Source organism: Pan paniscus, chromosome 1 (genome assembly GCF_029289425.2).
Source record: "Pan paniscus chromosome 1, NHGRI_mPanPan1-v2.0_pri, whole genome shotgun sequence".
NCBI classification, from domain to species: domain Eukaryota; kingdom Metazoa; phylum Chordata; class Mammalia; order Primates; family Hominidae; genus Pan; species Pan paniscus.
Genome location: NC_073249.2, coordinates 90,879,462 through 90,898,075, shown reverse-complemented (window position 1 = coordinate 90,898,075; position 18,614 = coordinate 90,879,462). Strand labels below are relative to the sequence as shown.

At 39.1% G+C, this 18,614-nt stretch overlaps 1 protein-coding gene across 3 annotated transcripts in view; it reads left to right on the top strand.

Moving 5' to 3' along the window:
- Positions 1-18,614, top strand: part of PYHIN1 (pyrin and HIN domain family member 1) — a 45,537-nt gene that overhangs the window by 24,234 nt on the left and 2,689 nt on the right. For 2 of the 3 annotated variants that reach the window (XM_003820982.5, XM_008974466.4), the window contains exon 7: positions 17,868-17,987. The exons of the other annotated variant lie outside the window; for it this stretch is intronic. In XM_003820982.5, coding sequence (XP_003821030.4) covers positions 17,868-17,987 — 120 coding nt within the window. Of the gene's footprint in view, positions 1-17,867; positions 17,988-18,614 lie in introns of those variants that run through there. 3 annotated transcript variants of the gene reach the window in all.

The window sequence follows — 18,614 nt, the reverse complement described above, 5'->3', positions numbered from 1 at the left end:
AGAAGAATCAAATAGACACAATAAAAAATGATAAAGGGGATATCACCACCGATCCCACAGAAATACAAACTACCATCAGAGAATACTACAAACACCTCTACACAAATAAACTAGAAAATCTAGAAGAAATGGATAAATTCCTCGACACATACACTCTCCCAAGAGTAAACCAGGAAGAAGTTGAATCTCTGAATACACCAATAACAGGAGCTGAAATTGTGGCAATAATCAATAGTTTACCAACCAAAAAGAGTCCAGGACCAGATGGATTCACAGCTGAATTCTACCAGAGATACAAGGAGGAACTGGTACCATTCCTTCTGAAACTATTCCAATCAATAGAAAAAGAGGGAATCCTCCCTAACTCATTTTATGAGGCCAGCATCATTCTGATACCAAAGCCAGGCAGAGACACAACCAAAAAAGAGAATTTTAGACCAATATCCTTGATGAACATTGATGCAAAAATCCTCAATAAAATACTGGCAAAACGAATCCAGCAGCACATCAAAAAGCTTATCCACCATGATCAAGTGGGCTTCATCCCTGGGATGCAAGGCTGGTTCAATATATGCAAATCAATAAATGTAATCCAGCATATAAACAGAGCCAAAGACAAAAACCGCATGATTATCTCAATAGATGCAGAAAAAGCCTTTGACAAAATTCAATAACCCTTCATGCTAAAAACTCGCAATAAATTAGGTATTGATGGGACGTATTTCAAAATAATAAGAGCTATCTATGACAAACGCACAGCCAGTATCATACTGAATGGGCAAAAACTGGAAGCATTCCCTTTGAAAACTGGCACAAGACAGGGATTCCCTCTCTCACCACTCCTATTCAACATAGTGTTGGAAGTTCTGGCCAGGGCAATTAGGCAGGAGAAGGAAATAAAGGGTATTCAATTAGGAAAAGAGGAAGTCAAATTGTCCCTGTTTGCAGACGACATGATTGTATATCTAGAAAACCCCATTGTCTCAGCCCAAAATCTCCTTAAGCTGATAAGCAACTTCAGCAAAGTCTCAGGATACAAAATCAATGTACAAAAATCACAAGCATTCTTATACACCAACAACAGACAAACAGAGAGCCAAATCATGAGTGAACTCCCATTCACAATTGCTTCAAAGAGAATAAAATACCTAGGAATCCAACTTACAAGGGATGTGAAGGACCTCTTCAAGGAGACCTACAAACCACTGCTCAAGGATATAAAAGAGGATACAAACAAATGGAAGAACATTCCATGCTCATGGGTAGCAAGAATCAATATCATGAAAATGGCCATACTGCCCAAGGTAATTTACAGATTCAATGCCATCCCCATCACGCTACCAATGACTTTCTTCACAGAATTGGAAAAAACTACTTTAAAGTTCATATGGAACCAAAAAAGAGCCCGCATCACCAAGGCAATCCTAAGCCAAAAGAACAAAGCTGGAGGCATCACACTACCTGACTTCAAACTATACTACAAGGCTACAGTAACCAAAACAGCATGGTGCTGGTACCAAAACAGAGATATAGATCAATGGAACAGAACAGAGCCCTCAGAAATAACGCCGCATATCTACAACTATCTGATCTTTGACAAACCTGAGAAAAACAAGCAATGGGGAAAGGAATCCCTATTTAATAAATGGTGCTGGGAAAACTGGCTAGCCATATGTAGAAAGCTGAAACTGGATCCCTTCCTTACACCTTATACAAAAATCAATTCAAGATGGATTAAAGACTTAAACGTTAGACCTAAAACCATAAAAACCCTAGAAGAAAACCTAGGCATTACCATTCAGGACATAGGCATGGGCAAGGACTTCATGTCCAAAACACCAAAAGCAATGGCAACAAAAGACAAAATTGACAAATGGGATCTAATTAAACTAAAGAGCTTCTGCACAGCAAAAGAAACTACCATCAGAGTGAACAGGCAACCTACAAAATGGGAGAAAATTTTCGCAACCTACTCATCTGACAAAGGGCTAATATCCAGAATCTACAATGAACTCAAACAAATTTACAAGAAAAAAACAAACAACCCCATCAAAAAGTGGGCGAAGGACATGAACAGACACTTCTCAAAAGAAGACATTTATGCAGCCAAAAAACACATGAGAAAATGCTCATCATCACTGGCCATCAGAGAAATGCAAATCGAAACCACAATGAGATACCATCTCACACCAGTTAGAATGGCAATCATTAAAAAGTCAGGAAACAACAGGTGCTGGAGAGGATATGGAGAAATAGGAACACTTTTACACTGTTGGTGGGACTGTAAACTAGTTCAACCATTGTGGAAGTCAGTGTGGCGATTCCTCAGGGATCTAGAACTAGAAACACCATTTGACCCAGCCATCCCATTACTGGGTATATACCCAAAGGACTATAAATCATGCTGCTATAAAGACACATGCACACGTATGTTTATTGCGGCATTATTCACAATAGCAATGACTTGGAACCAACCCAAATGTCCAACAATGATAGACTGGATTAAGAAAATGTGGCACATATACACCATGGAATACTATGCAGACATAAAAAATGATGAGTTCATGTCCTTTGTAGGGACATGGATGAAATTGGAAATCATCATTCTCAGTAAACTATCGCAAGAACAAAAAACCAAACACCGCATATTCTCACTCATAGGTGGGAATTGAACAATGAGATCACATGGACACAGGAAGGGGAATATCACACTCTGGGGACTGTGGTGGGGTGGGGGGAGGGGGAAGGGATAGCATTGGGAGATATACCTAATGCTAGATGACGAGTTAGTGGGTGCAACGCACCAGCATGGCACATGTATACATATGTAACTAACCTGCACAATGTGCACATGTACCCTAAAACATAAAGTATAATAAAAAAAGAAAAGAAAAAAAAATAAGTTAAAAAAAAAAAAAAAGATTTCTCCCTACTTGCTCCCAGAGCTCTACATCTAGCATGCCTTCTTTTAAGAACCATGGATTATGGGTAACAACAGTTTGCATTAGTTCCCTTAATTGAGCCTGTGAAACTGAGGCTCCGCTAGCCTTAAGCAGCTGTTTCAGTATTTTATATACTGTTTCTGTTGAGCTGATAACTTTTGTCCAGGGATGAAACCCTGGTCTGAACAATCCCCACCCCCGCCAAACTTGGAAATCCCAAGCAGGCACTAATGACTTACTGACTCACTGACCGTGCAGTTTTTTTCACCTTCGTTTTTGGGAGGTCCGTTGCACTCCCTTTGCAGCGTTCCTCACACAGGGCACCAGCTGCAGGGGTCCATCCTGCAGACCCTGACCCAACGACGGATGAATAACAGACACTGACACAGATATTCTGCCTGTCAGCTCAGCTAAGTGCCCAGGCCCCTCACAGACACCAAGGAAGGTGCTGTAAAGAGTAGCAGCCACAGCCTCAACTAGCTGGCCCTGTGGGTATTTATTTAGCACAGATTTAATTGACAAATCCTTTTGAGTCAACAAACCTGTGGTTTTTGGTAATTTGGTTGCCGACCCGGACCCTTTAGAGAGCAATTATGCACCCGCGGTTGATCAAAAGTTGGCCTTAAGACCACATGAGTAAACAAGCTATTTAGATGAACTACTCTACCTTCCTTTGTACCCACTTTAAGCTATTTACTCAAGGTAAGAAGTAGGCTGCTTTCAGCCATAACCCTATCTTGAGACTTTTACAAAACCTTCCGGCCTTCCAAGAAGATTTGTTATAACTTCATCTTAAAATTTTTCCCACCAGCCTGACTGAACTACCACAGGTACCCACGTTTCAGATTAGATGGGGTCCTCCCGTTGTTGGTTCTCTCAGGTCCTTCATTTATGAGTTTCCTAGCACCCTTTACTTTTCATGATAGGGTTTGAACAACTGGAGTGAAGGAGTGATTTTCCCCCTTTCTATACCATAAGTTCAGATGGTAGGTAGAGTCTACCCCAGAGGAACAGAATACAAGAGGGGAAAGGTCAGTTCATGCTATGTGCATCAATTCTTATTCCAGATTACCTTTTCCTCTGACATGATGGGGTACTTACCTGCACTCAGGGTTCAGAAGCCTGTATTTATGGTGAAAGGGCAGGAAACTTGGAGGAAAAGCAAAAGAATTAAATCACTATTTTTACAATCATTTCTCACCCAAGCCCTAAGCTGCATTCTGACCCAGCAACAGACACCTCCACCACCTTATATACACCCTGGAAGATAAACTTCCTATATACAAGCTCTCTATTTTGTTTTCATTGTTATCATTGTAGTTCTTAGTTTTAATTAACTATATTGCCTCAATAGTTTATTCAAGTATTATTTGAGCTAGCAGGCTGTGTCTTTTTGCCAACTTGGCACAAGTGGCTATGAATGGAGCCCTTGCTCAATCATTGCAACCGCAGATCCATATTCTCTTGGCCACTTCAATATCCACTTAAATGAACATCTCCAGACAACAATGCCTTTCTCACTTACACTGATTGAATGGGATTATGTAGTAATTTCTAAATCTTACCTGCCAAAATCTTAATCACAACCCTTGCTAAAGCTGTACAGATTATTCTGCTGTACATGAACATCTGTAGAGCACAGCAATCCCAGGAGGATATTATGCCTTTATGGCCTCAAATACCTAAACACATCATGCAGCCATTTATTCTTGGGTGTCCAACTACCACCCGAAAAAAAGAGTATCCAACTACTTACTTATGGCTCACTAGGTGAGCAGGAAAGTCTTGTGCCACTCACCATGGGTTTGCCAAAAGATTTTGTCTGATATAGGTTCTATATGGATTGGGACTTAAAACAAGAAGCAGCCTATTCTTATCATTGATGTCTTATGTTATGTTAACCTAAAGCCAAAAACACAAATTGACATGAATCAGGACCAGGGATGGTAAGGAAAAGAATTACTCTGAGAAAATTTTTTTAATAATTTAAAATACTAGTCAACCAGAGTATATATTTTCTCATCCAAATTCCACCATTGTGATGGACTGTTTTATTTGGCTGTTTTTGAGAAGATAGTAACTCAAGATGTTTTTGTCAATAAGTGGTAGATATGAATAAAGAAGTTTCTTTAACAAAATACTTTCTATACCAATTTGATCTAGGGTTTCCATGAGAAAGGTAAACAGGGAGTATGAGACATAAGTGATCAGAGTAGACATCCAAGTCCCTGCAGAATGAGTATGATACCAAACATAAATGATATTCTACTTTCTGAGTATTTACAGGGTACTGGTTTTTAAAACCTGCATTCTATATGTATATGTATATTATCACATCCCTTTTTCATAACACAGTGATGAGAATGCTACTCACAGCCTTATACATAAGAGAAAACTGAAATACATACGATTTAAAAATATTCCCCAAGTTTACAAAGATAGTGAGTGTGCTAAATGTAAATTATATGTACTTTATGTATCTTTTCTTATTTGTTCTTCCTTACACTAACTTGATGATGTCATTATTAGTCACATTTCATATTTCTAAATACTGAGGAAATGAGAGGTTAAATCTTCATTTAAGATACTGCTTTTGAGGGCCAAGATGACTAACTAGAAACAGCTAGTGTGCACCACTCTTGTAGAGAGAAGACAGTAGCAAGTAAATGCTAGATCTTCAACTGGAACATCCAGGTGGACCATTGAGATCCACTGAGAAAACAACTTTACCCATGGAGAATAGAGAAGAGTGACACATGACAATTGCTCACCTGGGAATGGCACGGAGCCAGAGGAGGCTTCTCCACTGCAGGGAAATGGTGAGTGAGTGAGAGTCTCTGGGGACCCATACTTCTGCCACAGACCTTTGCCACCCTGGGCTCAGGAGATACCCCTATGAGACCACCCCACTGGAGCCTTCAGACTGAGAGGGAAAGCTAAGTGGAGCCTGGGCAGAGCCACCACTCAGGCATACAAGGAACCCTTGGAGCCTTGGATCCAAGTATCCTGGAATTAGCGGCTGCAGCTCTGGCAATAGGGGAGGTCAGGCTGCCTCACAGGCCTTCAGGAAAGGAGCTGATTCCACGGGACTAAGCAGCACTGGACTGCAAGCCTCGCCTCCACTGCACCTCACAGGATAAAGTCCACTAGCCTAGTCCTCCAGCCACCCCCCTGCCTGAGCTCATGGGCCGGTAGCAGCTCTGCACTTCCCTGGGATGGAGCCCCCAGAGGGAGAGGAAGCCCGCCATTTTTGCTGTTTCACAGCCATTGTCACGGCTGCCTTCAGGCCCTGGAGAGTGTGTGGTGATTAGGGACTGGCTGGATCCCCAGCACAGCACAGATGCCTCATAAAAAAGTGGCCAGACTGTTTTATACGTGGATTCCTGATGCCAGTTCTCCTCACTGGGCAGGACCTCCTGACTTCAGACTCCAGTTACTCCCTACCTGGGCTTTGGTGACTATAGCATCTCTATACTTCCCTGGGATGGAGCTCCTAGAGGAAAAGGTAGGCTGCCATTTTTCCTGTCTTGCAGCCCTCGCACCAGTTGCCTTCAGGTTCTGAAGGATGGGCAGTGATTAGTGATGGGCGGATCCCCAACACACTGGAGCCACCCCACAGAGAAGTGATCGGACTGTTGTATCCGTGGGTCCCTGTTCACATTTCTCCTCACTGGGTGGGGCCTTCAGGCCTAGGACTTGAACACAACTACCCTGCCCCCTCCTGAACACTTCAGTGGAAAGCAGCTTTGCATTTGTCTCAGGAGAAAATCTCAAAGACAACCCACAACTCCTCCACCATTGCAGCTGCAGTGGCACTGCCCTAACTGCTCTCGAGCCGGGAAAGAAACAAAGGGCCTGGTCACTACACTGGCACCTCCAGCACACAGCAGCGAGCATTGGAGAGGAGTCCAGTCTCTCTTCCCTATGAGTTCCCAGCCCTACTCTTCACCAGACAGGGCTCCTGGCTTTGAACTGCAAAACAGCTGCCCCACCCATGGCTAAGCATACGGTCTGCTAGTGACTCTGTGTTTCCCTGGGGAGGGGGTCCCAGAGGCAACTGACAGCCCCACTGCAACAGCCACAGCAGTGGTTCTGCCCCTGATCCCCTTAGTCCAAGGAAGAAACAAAGACCCTGAGAGTTTCACCTGCGCTTCCAGCATACCACAGTCACCATACAGGCAGCAAAGCACAGTCTCTCCTCCCTATGAATCCTCAGTGCCCCACTCCTCAACGAGCTGAGCCCCTAGTTGTGGCCAGCAATGTAACTTCCCATTCTCTAGCTGAACATTCCCAGTAGCAGTGGCTCTGCCTCTCTCTGAGGTGCAGCTCCCAGAGGCAACCAAAAGCCCCTCTGCCACTGCTGCTGCAGTGGTACTGCCCTGCTGCCTTCAGACTGGGGAAGGAACTGCAGTTGCCCTAAGGAGAAGAACTCAGTCTACCTCTCTTGTGACCCACCCGTAGCCCTGCTCTTCACCAAACCGGGACCCTCTGGCTTGGGCCCACAGCACAGCTGCCCCATCTTTGGCCAATTGCACTGGCTGATAGCAGCTCCTCGTTTCTCTGGGGTGGACCACCAAGAGTCAAGTGAAAGGCCCTCTGCCATAACCACTGCTAAGGTTTCTTCTGCTGCAGCCTTCAAGCTGGGGAGGGAACATAAAATCTGAGCTCACCCCAGAGCTGCAGTGTGCCAAGCCAAGATCTGGAGCCAGTACTCAAGTGGGAAAGGAGCCCACACTTTCAGAGCACTGAGAGGGAGCACGCCCTGCATATGGCAGAGCAAGAGCCTACCTACTGGCCAATACACTTAAGCACCACCTACTGGATCACAGCCCAAAACTTCAACACCAAAAATATTTTGCTAATATAGACCCCTGTGTAACCATGGACAAGAATTTAGCTAGAAATTAAAACCCTGCACAAAGCCTCAGCTCTCTAACAACATCCAGGAAAGAAGGTTTCTAACTACTCAAAAGAAACAGTGCAAGAACTCTGGCAATTCAGAAAGCCAGAGTGTCTTGTTTCCTCCAAAAGATTGCACTAGTTCCCCAGCAAGGGTTCTTAACCAGGCTGAAATGGCTGAAATGACAGAAATAGAATTCAGAATATGGGTAGGAATTAAGATAATTGACATTCAAGAGAAAGTTAAAACTCAGCTCAAGAAATCTAAGGGTTTCAATAAAATGATACAGGAGCTGATAGAAAAAATGGCCATCATAAAAAAGAACCAAACTGATCTGATAAAGCTGAAAAATACATTACAAGAATTTCATAATGCAATTGCATGTATTAAGAGCAGAATGAAATAACCTGAGGAAAAAACCTCAGGGCTCAAAGAAATAGCTCAATCAGAAATGAAATAGAGAAAAAGGAATTGAAAAGAATGAAAAATCTTCTGAGAAAAATGGGATTATGTAAAGAGACAAAGTCTAGAACTCATTGGTGTCCCTGAGAGAGACAAGGAGAAAGCAAACACCTTTAAAACATATTTCAGGGTATCATCCATGAAAAATTCCCCAACCTTGTTAGAGAGGCAAACTTTCAAATTCAGGGTACATAGAGAAATCCTGTGAGATACTACACAAAAAACCATCCCCAAGACACATAATCATAAGCTTTTCCAAGGTCGAAATGAATTTTAAAATGTTAAAGACAGCTAGAGAGAAGGGGCAGGTCACTGGGCAGGTCACCTACAAAAGGAACCCTATCAGACTACAGCAGAACTTTCAACAGGAGCCTGACAAGCCAGAAGAGCTTGGGACCTATATTCAGCATTCTTAAAGAAAATAATTTCCAAGCAAGAATTTCACATACAGCCAAACAAAGCATCAAAAATGAAAAAGAAATGAGATCCTTTTCAGACAAGCAAATGCTGAGGGAATTTGTTACCACCAGACCTGCCTTATAAGAGATACTGAAAGGAACACTAAGTATGAAAAGGAAAGAACATTACCAGACACTACAAAAACACAATTAAGTACACAGAATAGTGACACTATAAAGCAACCACAGAAACAAGTCTGCATAATAATTAGCTAACAACACAATGACAGGATCAAATCTGCAGATGTCAATATTAACCTTTAATGTAAACAGGCTACACACTCCACTTAAAAGGCACAGAGTGGCAGGCTGGATAAAGAAGCAAGACCCAATGGTATACTGTCCTCAAGAGACCTGTCTCATATGCAATGACACCCATTGGCTCAAAATAAAAGGACAAAGAAAAATCTACCAAACAAATAGAAAGCAGAAAAAAAAAACAGAGGGTGCCATCATAATTTCAGAAAAAACAGACTTTAAACCAACAAAGAGTTAAAAAGACAAAGAAGGGCATTTCATAATGGTAAAGGCTTTGATTCAACAAGAAGACCTAACTACCTTGAATATATACACACACAACACAGGAGCACCTAGACTCATAAAACAAGTTCTCAGAGACCCACAAAGAGACTTAGATTAACATACAATAATAGTGGGAGACTTCAATACCACACCGGCAGTATTAGATCGATCATTCAGGCAAACAAAAAAAAATAGCAAAGATATTCAGGAACTGCACTCAATACTTGACCAGATGGACCTAATGGACATTTATGGAACTCTCAACCTAAAACAATGGAACACACATTCTTCTTACTGCCACATAGCACACACTCTGAAGTCGACCACACGATCAGATATAAAACAATCCTCAGCAAATTCAAGAAAACAGAATCATACCAACCACCTTCTCAGAACACAGTGCAATAAAAGCATAAATCTATAGTAAGAAAATGGCTCCAACCATACAATTACATGGAAATTAAACAGCCTTCTCCTGAATGACTTTTGGGTGAATAATAAAGGCAGAAATAAAGAAATTCTTTGAAACTAATGAGAACAAAGATAAAATACATCAGAATCTCTGGGACATTGCTAAGTCAGTCTTAAGAGAGAGGTTTGTAGCACTAAGCGCTCACATCAAAAAATTTAAAAGATCTCAAATTAACAACCTAACATCACAACTAGAAGAACTAGAAAAGCAAGAACAATCAATCCCCAAGCCAGCAGGAGAAAAGAAATAACCAATATCAGAGCTAAACTAAAAGAAATTGAGATGTGAAAAAAACAGACAAAGATCAACGAATCCAGGAGTTCATCTGTTGAAAAAATTAATAAGAAAGATTGCTAGATAGACTAAAAAAAGAGACAAGATCTAAATAAACACAATTAGAAATGACCAAGGGAAATTACCACTGACCCCACAGAAATACAACAATCCTTCAGAGACTACTATAATCACCTCTATGCACACAAGCTATAAAACCTAGAAGAAATGGATAAATTCCTAGACACATACAACCTCTGAAGACTAACCCAGGAGGAAACTGAATATCTGAATAGACCAATAACAAGTTCTGAAATTGAATCAGTAAGAAAAAGTCTACCAACAAAAAGTAGCCCATGACCAGATGGATTCACAGCCAAATGCTATCAGATGCATAAAGATGAGCTGGTACCATTCCTACTAAAACTATTAAAAAAACTGGGGAGGAGGGACTCCTCTCCAATTCATTCTATGAGGCCAGCATCATCCTGATAACAAAAGGCAGAGACACAACAAAAAAAGAAAACTTCAGGTGGTTATTCTTGATGAACATACATGCAAAAATCCTCAAAAAAATACAAGTAAACAAAATCTAGCAGTACCTCAAAAAGCTAGTCCAACACAATCAAGTAGGCTTTATCTCTGGAATACAAAGTTACATACACAAAACAATAAATGTGGTTCATCACATAAACAGAACCAAAAAGCTACATAATCATCTCAATCGATGCAGAAACAGCTTTCAATAAAATGCAACATCCCTTCATGTTAAAAACCCTAAATACTCTAGACATTGAATGAACATACTTCAAAATAATAAGAACCATTTCCAACAAACCCACAGCCAACATCATACTTTATGGACAAAAGCTAGAAGCACTCCCCTTGAAAACTGGAACAAGACAAGGATGGCCTCTCTCACCATTCCTATTCAACAGAGTACTAGAAATCCTGGCCAGAGGAATCAGGCAAGATAAAGAAATAAAAGGCATCCAAGTAGGAAAAGAGAAAGTCAAACTATCACTTTTTGCAGATGACAAAATCCTGTATTTAGAAAAACCCATAGTCTCTGCAGAAAAGCTCTTTGATCTCATAAACAACTTCAGCAAAGTTTCAGGATACAAAATCAATATACAAAAATCAGTACACATTCCTATAAACCAACAACATCCAAGCTGAGAGTCAAAACAGGAATGCAATTCCGTTCACAATTGCCACAAAAATTGACAAAAAGATTTATTGTATTCATCAAGGTTGGAAATCACCATACTACATTTTTTTCTAGAGCAGGCTATTTGTGGGATGAGAGGGTTTTCTTAGAATGTAGTCTGTTTTGTATATTGTGTCTTATGTGACAGGCACTGTGTACATCACTTTGGATCCATTTTTCTCATAATCTTCAAATCAAAATAATGAGGCAATCATTTCATTTTTTACATGAGGAAACTGAAGCTTGGAGAGGTTAGGCAATCACAGAGAGGCTAACCAAGGAGGTAGTTATTAACAATAAGAATTACAAAACACTGCTCAAAGAAATGAGGGAACACAAACAAATAGGAAAAGTTCCATGCTCATGGATAGGAAAAATCAATATTATTAAAAATGGCCAGATTTCCCAAAGCAATGTACAGATTCAATGCTATTCCTATCAAACTACCAATGACATTCTTCACAGAATTAGAAAACACAATTTTAAAATTTATATAAAACCAAAAATGAACTTGAATAGTCAAAGCAATCCTAAGCAAAAAGAACAAAGCTGGAGGTATCACTTGACCCAACTTCAAACTATACTGCAAGGTTACAGTAACCAAAAGAGCATAGTACTGGTACAAAAACAGACACATAGACCAATGAAACAGAATAGACAGCCCAGAAATAAGGCCACCCACCTACAATCACTGGATCTTTGACAAAGTTGACAATGACAAGCAATGGGATAAGGACTCCTTTTTCAATAAATGGTGCTGAGATAACTGGCTAGCCATATGCAGAAGATTAAAACTGGACCCCTTCCTTACACCATATACAAAAGTCAATTCAAGATGAATTGAAGGCTTCAGTGTAAAATCTAAAACTATAAAAACCCTGGAAGATGACCTAGAAAATACCATTCTGGATATAGGGCCTGGAAAAGACTTCGTTTTGAAGATGCCATAAACAATTACAACATAAAGAAAAAATGACAAATAGGACTTCATTAAACTAATGAGCTTCTGCACAGCAAAAGAAATTACCAACAAAGTAATCAAACTATCTACAGAATGAGAAAAAAAAATGTGCAAACTTTGCATCCAACAAAGATCTGTTATCCAGAATCTATAAAGAATGTAAACCAATTTACAAGAAAAAAATGAGCCACCCCATTAAAAAGTGGGCAAAGGATGTGAACAGACCCTTCTCAATAGAAAACATACACATGGCCAACAAACATGAAAAAATGCTCAACATCACTAATTATTAGAGAAATGCAAATCAAAACCACAATGAGGTAACATCTCACACCGATCAGAATGACTGTTATTAAAAAGTCAAAAAATAACAGATACTGGTGAGCTTGCAGAGAAAAGGGAACACTTATATACTGCCAGTGGGAGTGTTAATTAGTTCAGCCATTGTGGAAAGCAGTGTGACAATTCCTCAAAGAACTTAGAACAGAACTCCCATTTGACCCAGCAATCCTAGTACTGGGCATATGCCCAAAGGAATATAAATTATTCTACCACAAAGACACATGCATGCATACGTTCATTGCACCACTATTCACAATAGCAAAGACATGGAATCACCCTAAATGTCCATTGACGTTAGACTGGATAAAGAAAGTGTGGCACATGTACACCATGGAATACTACACAGCCACAAAAAACAATAAGATCATGTCCTTTGCACCAACATGAATGGAGCTGGATGCCATTATCCTAAGGAACTTAATGCAAGAACAGAAAACCCAATGCCACATGTTCTTACTTATAAACAGAGCTAAACAATGAGAGAACACATGGACCCAAAGAGGAGAACAACAGACACTGGCGCCTACTTGAAGATGGAGGATGGGAAGAGGGAGAGGATGAAAAAACAATTCTTAGTGGGTATCAAGCTTAATACCTGGGTGATGAAATAATCTGTCCACCAAACCCCTGTGACATGCAGTTTTCCTATGTAACAAACCTGCACATGTACCTCTGAACCTAAAATAAAAGTTAAAAAAATAATTTTTGGTCTTACAGTCAACATTCAAATCCAGCCTTAATGAACTCTAAAACTTAAGTATTTCATGGTCATATATTGCTTCCAGAGTCAGAATGTAGATGTTAAAATTTCTGAAATATTTTTCTATATATTTAAAGTCAGACATTGTTATGGTTTGAGTTTGTTTCCATAATTCAGGTTCTGCAAGGCTTCTCATGAGAAATTAGGTAACTGTGACTCACTATTTCGTTCTTTCTCTTTCACTGCCATGTTAAGGCCTATGAATCAGATGCCTATATCTTCAGTAAATGGGCAGGCAACTTGAAGCTAAGGTAAAAGGAAAACTGAGTCACTATCTTCCAATCTAGTATCTTACCCATTACCATATTGCACTCTGACCAACCTTCTTTCTGCATCACTAATACATGTGTACCAGTTGAAGACAGGACTCCTATGTAAGGAGTTCTCATTTTTACATTTTGTTTTGTTGTTGCTTTTGTTCTTTTTGACTGGTCAATTCCAATAATTCATATTTCTCTGTACACTTTCTAAAATTACTATTTGTGGATAGTGCTATCAATCTAACCTATTTGCCATCTTACTTCAGGTGGTTAGATGGAGCCCATTCCTGGTCATTATCAGCTCTGATCCATTTACTCTCTGCTACTTCAAAGACAAACATTTAAAGACAATCCATTTTCTGACGCATAATGGCTTAGACAAAATGGAGTGACAGTTTCTAAGTTCTTTTGTCTAAATATGTAATACAGCCATTTCTACATTCATAGGAATTATTCTGCTGTACATAAACTCCCTTAAATACAATAATTTTAGAAAGAGGCATGTATCTCCATGGCCACCTACACCTAAATGTATCATGGACCTTTTCTGCTTTGGTGACCCACTCCAAGGTTGTCTCACCACTCAATCTATGATTCACCAGGTGAGCAGGAAAGCCTTGCCCATTTACTCATCAAGGGTTCACTCAAAAATTTGTGTATGATATAGGTTCATTATGCTTTGGGATCTAAACCCCGAAGAAGACAGAAGCATGACCATCTGTCATGACTCATCTAAAGCATAGATCACAGAATGGCATGAGTCATGATCAGGGATGGTATTAGGGAGAAATTACTATGAGGAAAATAATCAGCAATGATTTAAATTAATATTCAACCAAAGCTAAGATCTTAGGCATCCAAATTCTGCTTCTGTAATGAAAATGTTTTTGTTTATATTTTATTATGTATATTTGTTAATGATTTAGGGGGTACAAGTGCAGATTTGTTACATGGTTAAATTGCGCAGTGGTGAAGTTGGGACTTTTAGTGTATCCATCACCTGAATAGTGTATGTTGTACCCATTAGATAATCTCTCATCCGTCACCCTACTCCCACACTTCCACCTTTCTGAGTCTCCAATGTCTATTATCACATCCCCTCTATGTCCAATATCACTTCTTGGCCTTTCCACTAAGATAACTGTAATATCTGATCTTATCAGTTTTGACTTATTTTGAAGAAATACTTGTTCAATTCACTTTTATCAATGAGATTAGACTACTAGCTTTGGTAGAAGGGAATAGACTAGCTTATTTAATATTCTTCCCATACCTCCTCAATGAGATTTTCTACAACTGGGTCAACATAAAGCATAAAATATCTGTGAATAGAGCAAACACACAAACACTGCATATACTATAACAATGAAAATAATAATGATATTTCTTCTTATTGAGCATTTACTGGATTCTGAAGTAAAGCTGTGTTTATTATAAAATGTATAGTATATATTCTTTATTGCATATCCATGAAGATACAACCTATATCTCATTTCACATATGAGAATCATGAGGTTCAGAGAAGTTAGAAATCTCTCCCAAGCTAATAAAGATAATTAGTATTAGTTGAAAGATTCATATTCAACTTAGTCAACTAAAAAGTTTTTGTAGTTGAGGGAGTATGTTTCTTCCAGTGTGAGAGAGTAGATATTAAAATATCTGTAATATATCAATAAGCATTTCAAATAGTGTTGAATTTTACATTTGTTTTTATAATCCAGACTCTTCAAGCTTCTAAAACAGGATGAGGTGCACAAGATGGCTAGGGTTTGTTGTCCTCACTTGGAAACCATCATAAGCAAACAGATCTTTCAGCACTTTCCTTCCATCTCCTTAAGGACAAAAGAAAAATATTATGGAAATCTACAAATAGAAATGAATGAGAGTGATTTGATATTGGAAGTAGAATGTCCTTAATTGTTTTCCTTAGTAAAGAGAGTGATTTGATATTGGAAGTAGAATGTCCTTAATTGTTTTCCTTAGTAAAGAGAGTGATTTGATGTTGAAAGTAGAACGTCCTTAAGTGCTTTCCTTAGTGCTTAGAGAGAATCACATATGATTTTCCAGACACCCATTATCCTTACATTAACAAGAGATATATATATATAAAGACATGTTCTGGGAATGCCCTAGTGCAATCTGAAACGGTTGTGATTGCTGTTGGGAATCCTGAAGGATTTTGGATACCTGATGCAAATCACTGGATAAACAGAATCCTGACTGGAACTGTGCTTTCAGAGAGTGCTGATAACAAAATGAAGATCAGTATCCCCAAACAACTGACAACTGATTTTTCTGGGTCCTGAAGTGCAAACTACAGGAATCCTTTGTGTATTTGCTTGATGAAAATGGCTTTCATCCATTTGGCTAACATTGTTCTGAAACTTACTACCTTATAACTTAGGAGCGTTACTTAACAAAAATAACTCCAGCAGAGGTGCTTGACCAAGTTAGCCTAGATGAGTTTTCACCAGAAACAGAGCCAGGACCCAATCACACACCTACAGAATTTCAGTCAATAAAACGAAGGCCGAAATGCCATTTGTGAATGTGCAGGTGAAGAGGTTAGGATATCTAAAGTTATGCTGCTAGCCAGAGAAAATGCAAGAGGGAAGACAATGTAAAAAGAATAAAAGAAAAAAATAAATTAAAAAATCAAACCAGATAGATGATGATGTAGATACGTATAGATATAGAGGCAGATACATAATCAGGCTTCATCTCATAGTGAAACCATTAATCAGAAAAGTCGATCTTTTCTTCAGAACATAGATGCCAGAATCACCCAAACATATGACTCCAATAAGATAGTATCCTTTCAAAGTGGATAGTCTGCATAGGTAAAATTCAGTCATCGGAGAACCTCCAACTCTGAACCATCCTCAGATGTCACAGAAAATGTCACAAACCCCATCTGGTAGTTCTTTAACCAAAGTACCAACTTCTTGTTGCCATTCTTTGTGCCTCCCTTTATTATACTTAAAGGGATAATCAGTATCTTGACAGAGCTTTTCAATCAATCTCTGAATAAATAGTTTTTTATTTTACTATATTTCTCATTCATTTATTAAGTATATAATCAGAGATGCTACTAGATTATAGGATTTTTATGATTTACAAGGGATACATTGATAAAATCATTCCTGACCTAAAGACATTATTGTGATTTATGATCCAGATATAGAGAAAGAGTGGAGGAGAGTACACAAAGATGAAGAAATACAAGAGTGTGTTCCTCTCTTACATTTCATTGTTCATTCACAGATTTCCCTTTTGCTTCAGAACCATAACTCACAGTTTATTTTCAACATTCTTACTCTTTCCTACATGTTTTTGTTTCATATATGGTACTCCCTTTGTCTGGAATCTTTTTCTCCTATTCCTTCACTGGCCTTTATATATTTTTGGGCCAGCCTAAAACTGTCTTCAAGCAAGACCTCCTGATAACCCCATCCAAAAATAAGACAGATCATCTCTTTGTGTCCTTCACATGTCCATTTATTTCCTTTATAATACTTGTCACCACAATAATTATAGTATATTTTCAACCTTGTAAGTAATTGAGATTATATATGCTACCTGCTCAGGTAAGTAAAAACAAAGGTCCATGAATGAGTTTATATCTGTGTGTATCAAATCCTATTCCATGCTGCCTTTTACTTACCAGTAAGTTGGACTGTGTAGTCACCTGCCTCTGTGCCACAGCACCCTCTATCAGCAGTGAACAAGAAGTCAACTTAGAGAAAGAAAAGGGGAGTATTAAGTCATTATTCTCTCATCTAGTTTTTCACCCAGGCCCCAAGATCCACACTGACCCAGCCTACAGCCTCAGTGACTCCCCCACACCTATGAGTTGAAGACAGACTTATTCTTTACAGGAGTTTGCTATATGTGACTGGATTTTTCTTTATTATTTTGTTATTGTTACCCAAAGTTCATATTTTCCTGAAGAGTGTCTACAGATTTTCTCTGGTGGATCAGTAAGCAGGCAGTCATCTTGGCAGAAGTGGCCTCAAATAGACCCCATGCCTAATCATTTCCAGCTCAGATCCATTTTCTCTTATACTATATGCTAGTTTCTGTGTATGCTGAAATGTGGGTTAAGAAAACTAAATGTATGCCAGCATCCAGAGAGATTAGCAGAGGGAAGATTCTATAAAAAGGGATTTTCACACACACACACACACACACACACGTATACACACATGTATTACATCCAACTTATATAGGAAAATATTAAGCAGAAAAAAACAGTTCTTTCTGTCATAAAGTGAAAGACTAAATTACCCAAATTTATGACTCCAGAAGGATGAAACCCACCCAGGAGCACAGTCATCGCCTGCAAACTTTAGAATCACCTCACCAACTGTGGCCCCTCCTCTTTCTTCTGATACTTCCACCAACCGCCATCCAGCAGTTCCTTAAATAAGGTACCACCTTTCTATTTGCATTGCTGTACCTCTAAAATATAATTGTAGGGGTAATCAGAGTCTTCAAAGGGATTCTCATTTAAATTCTGACTATATATTATTTCATTATTTTACTACATTTCTCATTCATTTATCAATATATAATTGGACATGCCACTGGATTCTAAGTCCTTCAATACTCACAAAATATGCATTCATGAAATCATTTCTGTCTTCAAGAAGATTACTGTTTTTCATTGGTGCAAATATGGTGTATGTGGGGAGGTATCCAGACAAGGAGAGATGAATACAACAGTATGTTCGTACCTTCTATTCCAGTTTCCTTTCACAGTTTTCCACTACGACTAATGACCATAAGTTAGGATTGATATTCAAAATCCCTGTTTCTTTCCATAGCTAGTGTCTTGACATATGCTACTTCCTTTTTTTAGAATCCCTTACTCTCATCTCTTCATTTGCCCCAATATATTTCTGGGCCAACCAAAATCCCCCCTTCCTCAGAAAAATACTGCACTGATATTCTCCTCCTGCCATAGAACACATCATGCCAAGGTGTCCTGAACATTTCTCTTTATTTTATTTAGAACATTTATTAAAATTCTAATAATGAAGTGTTTTTCAA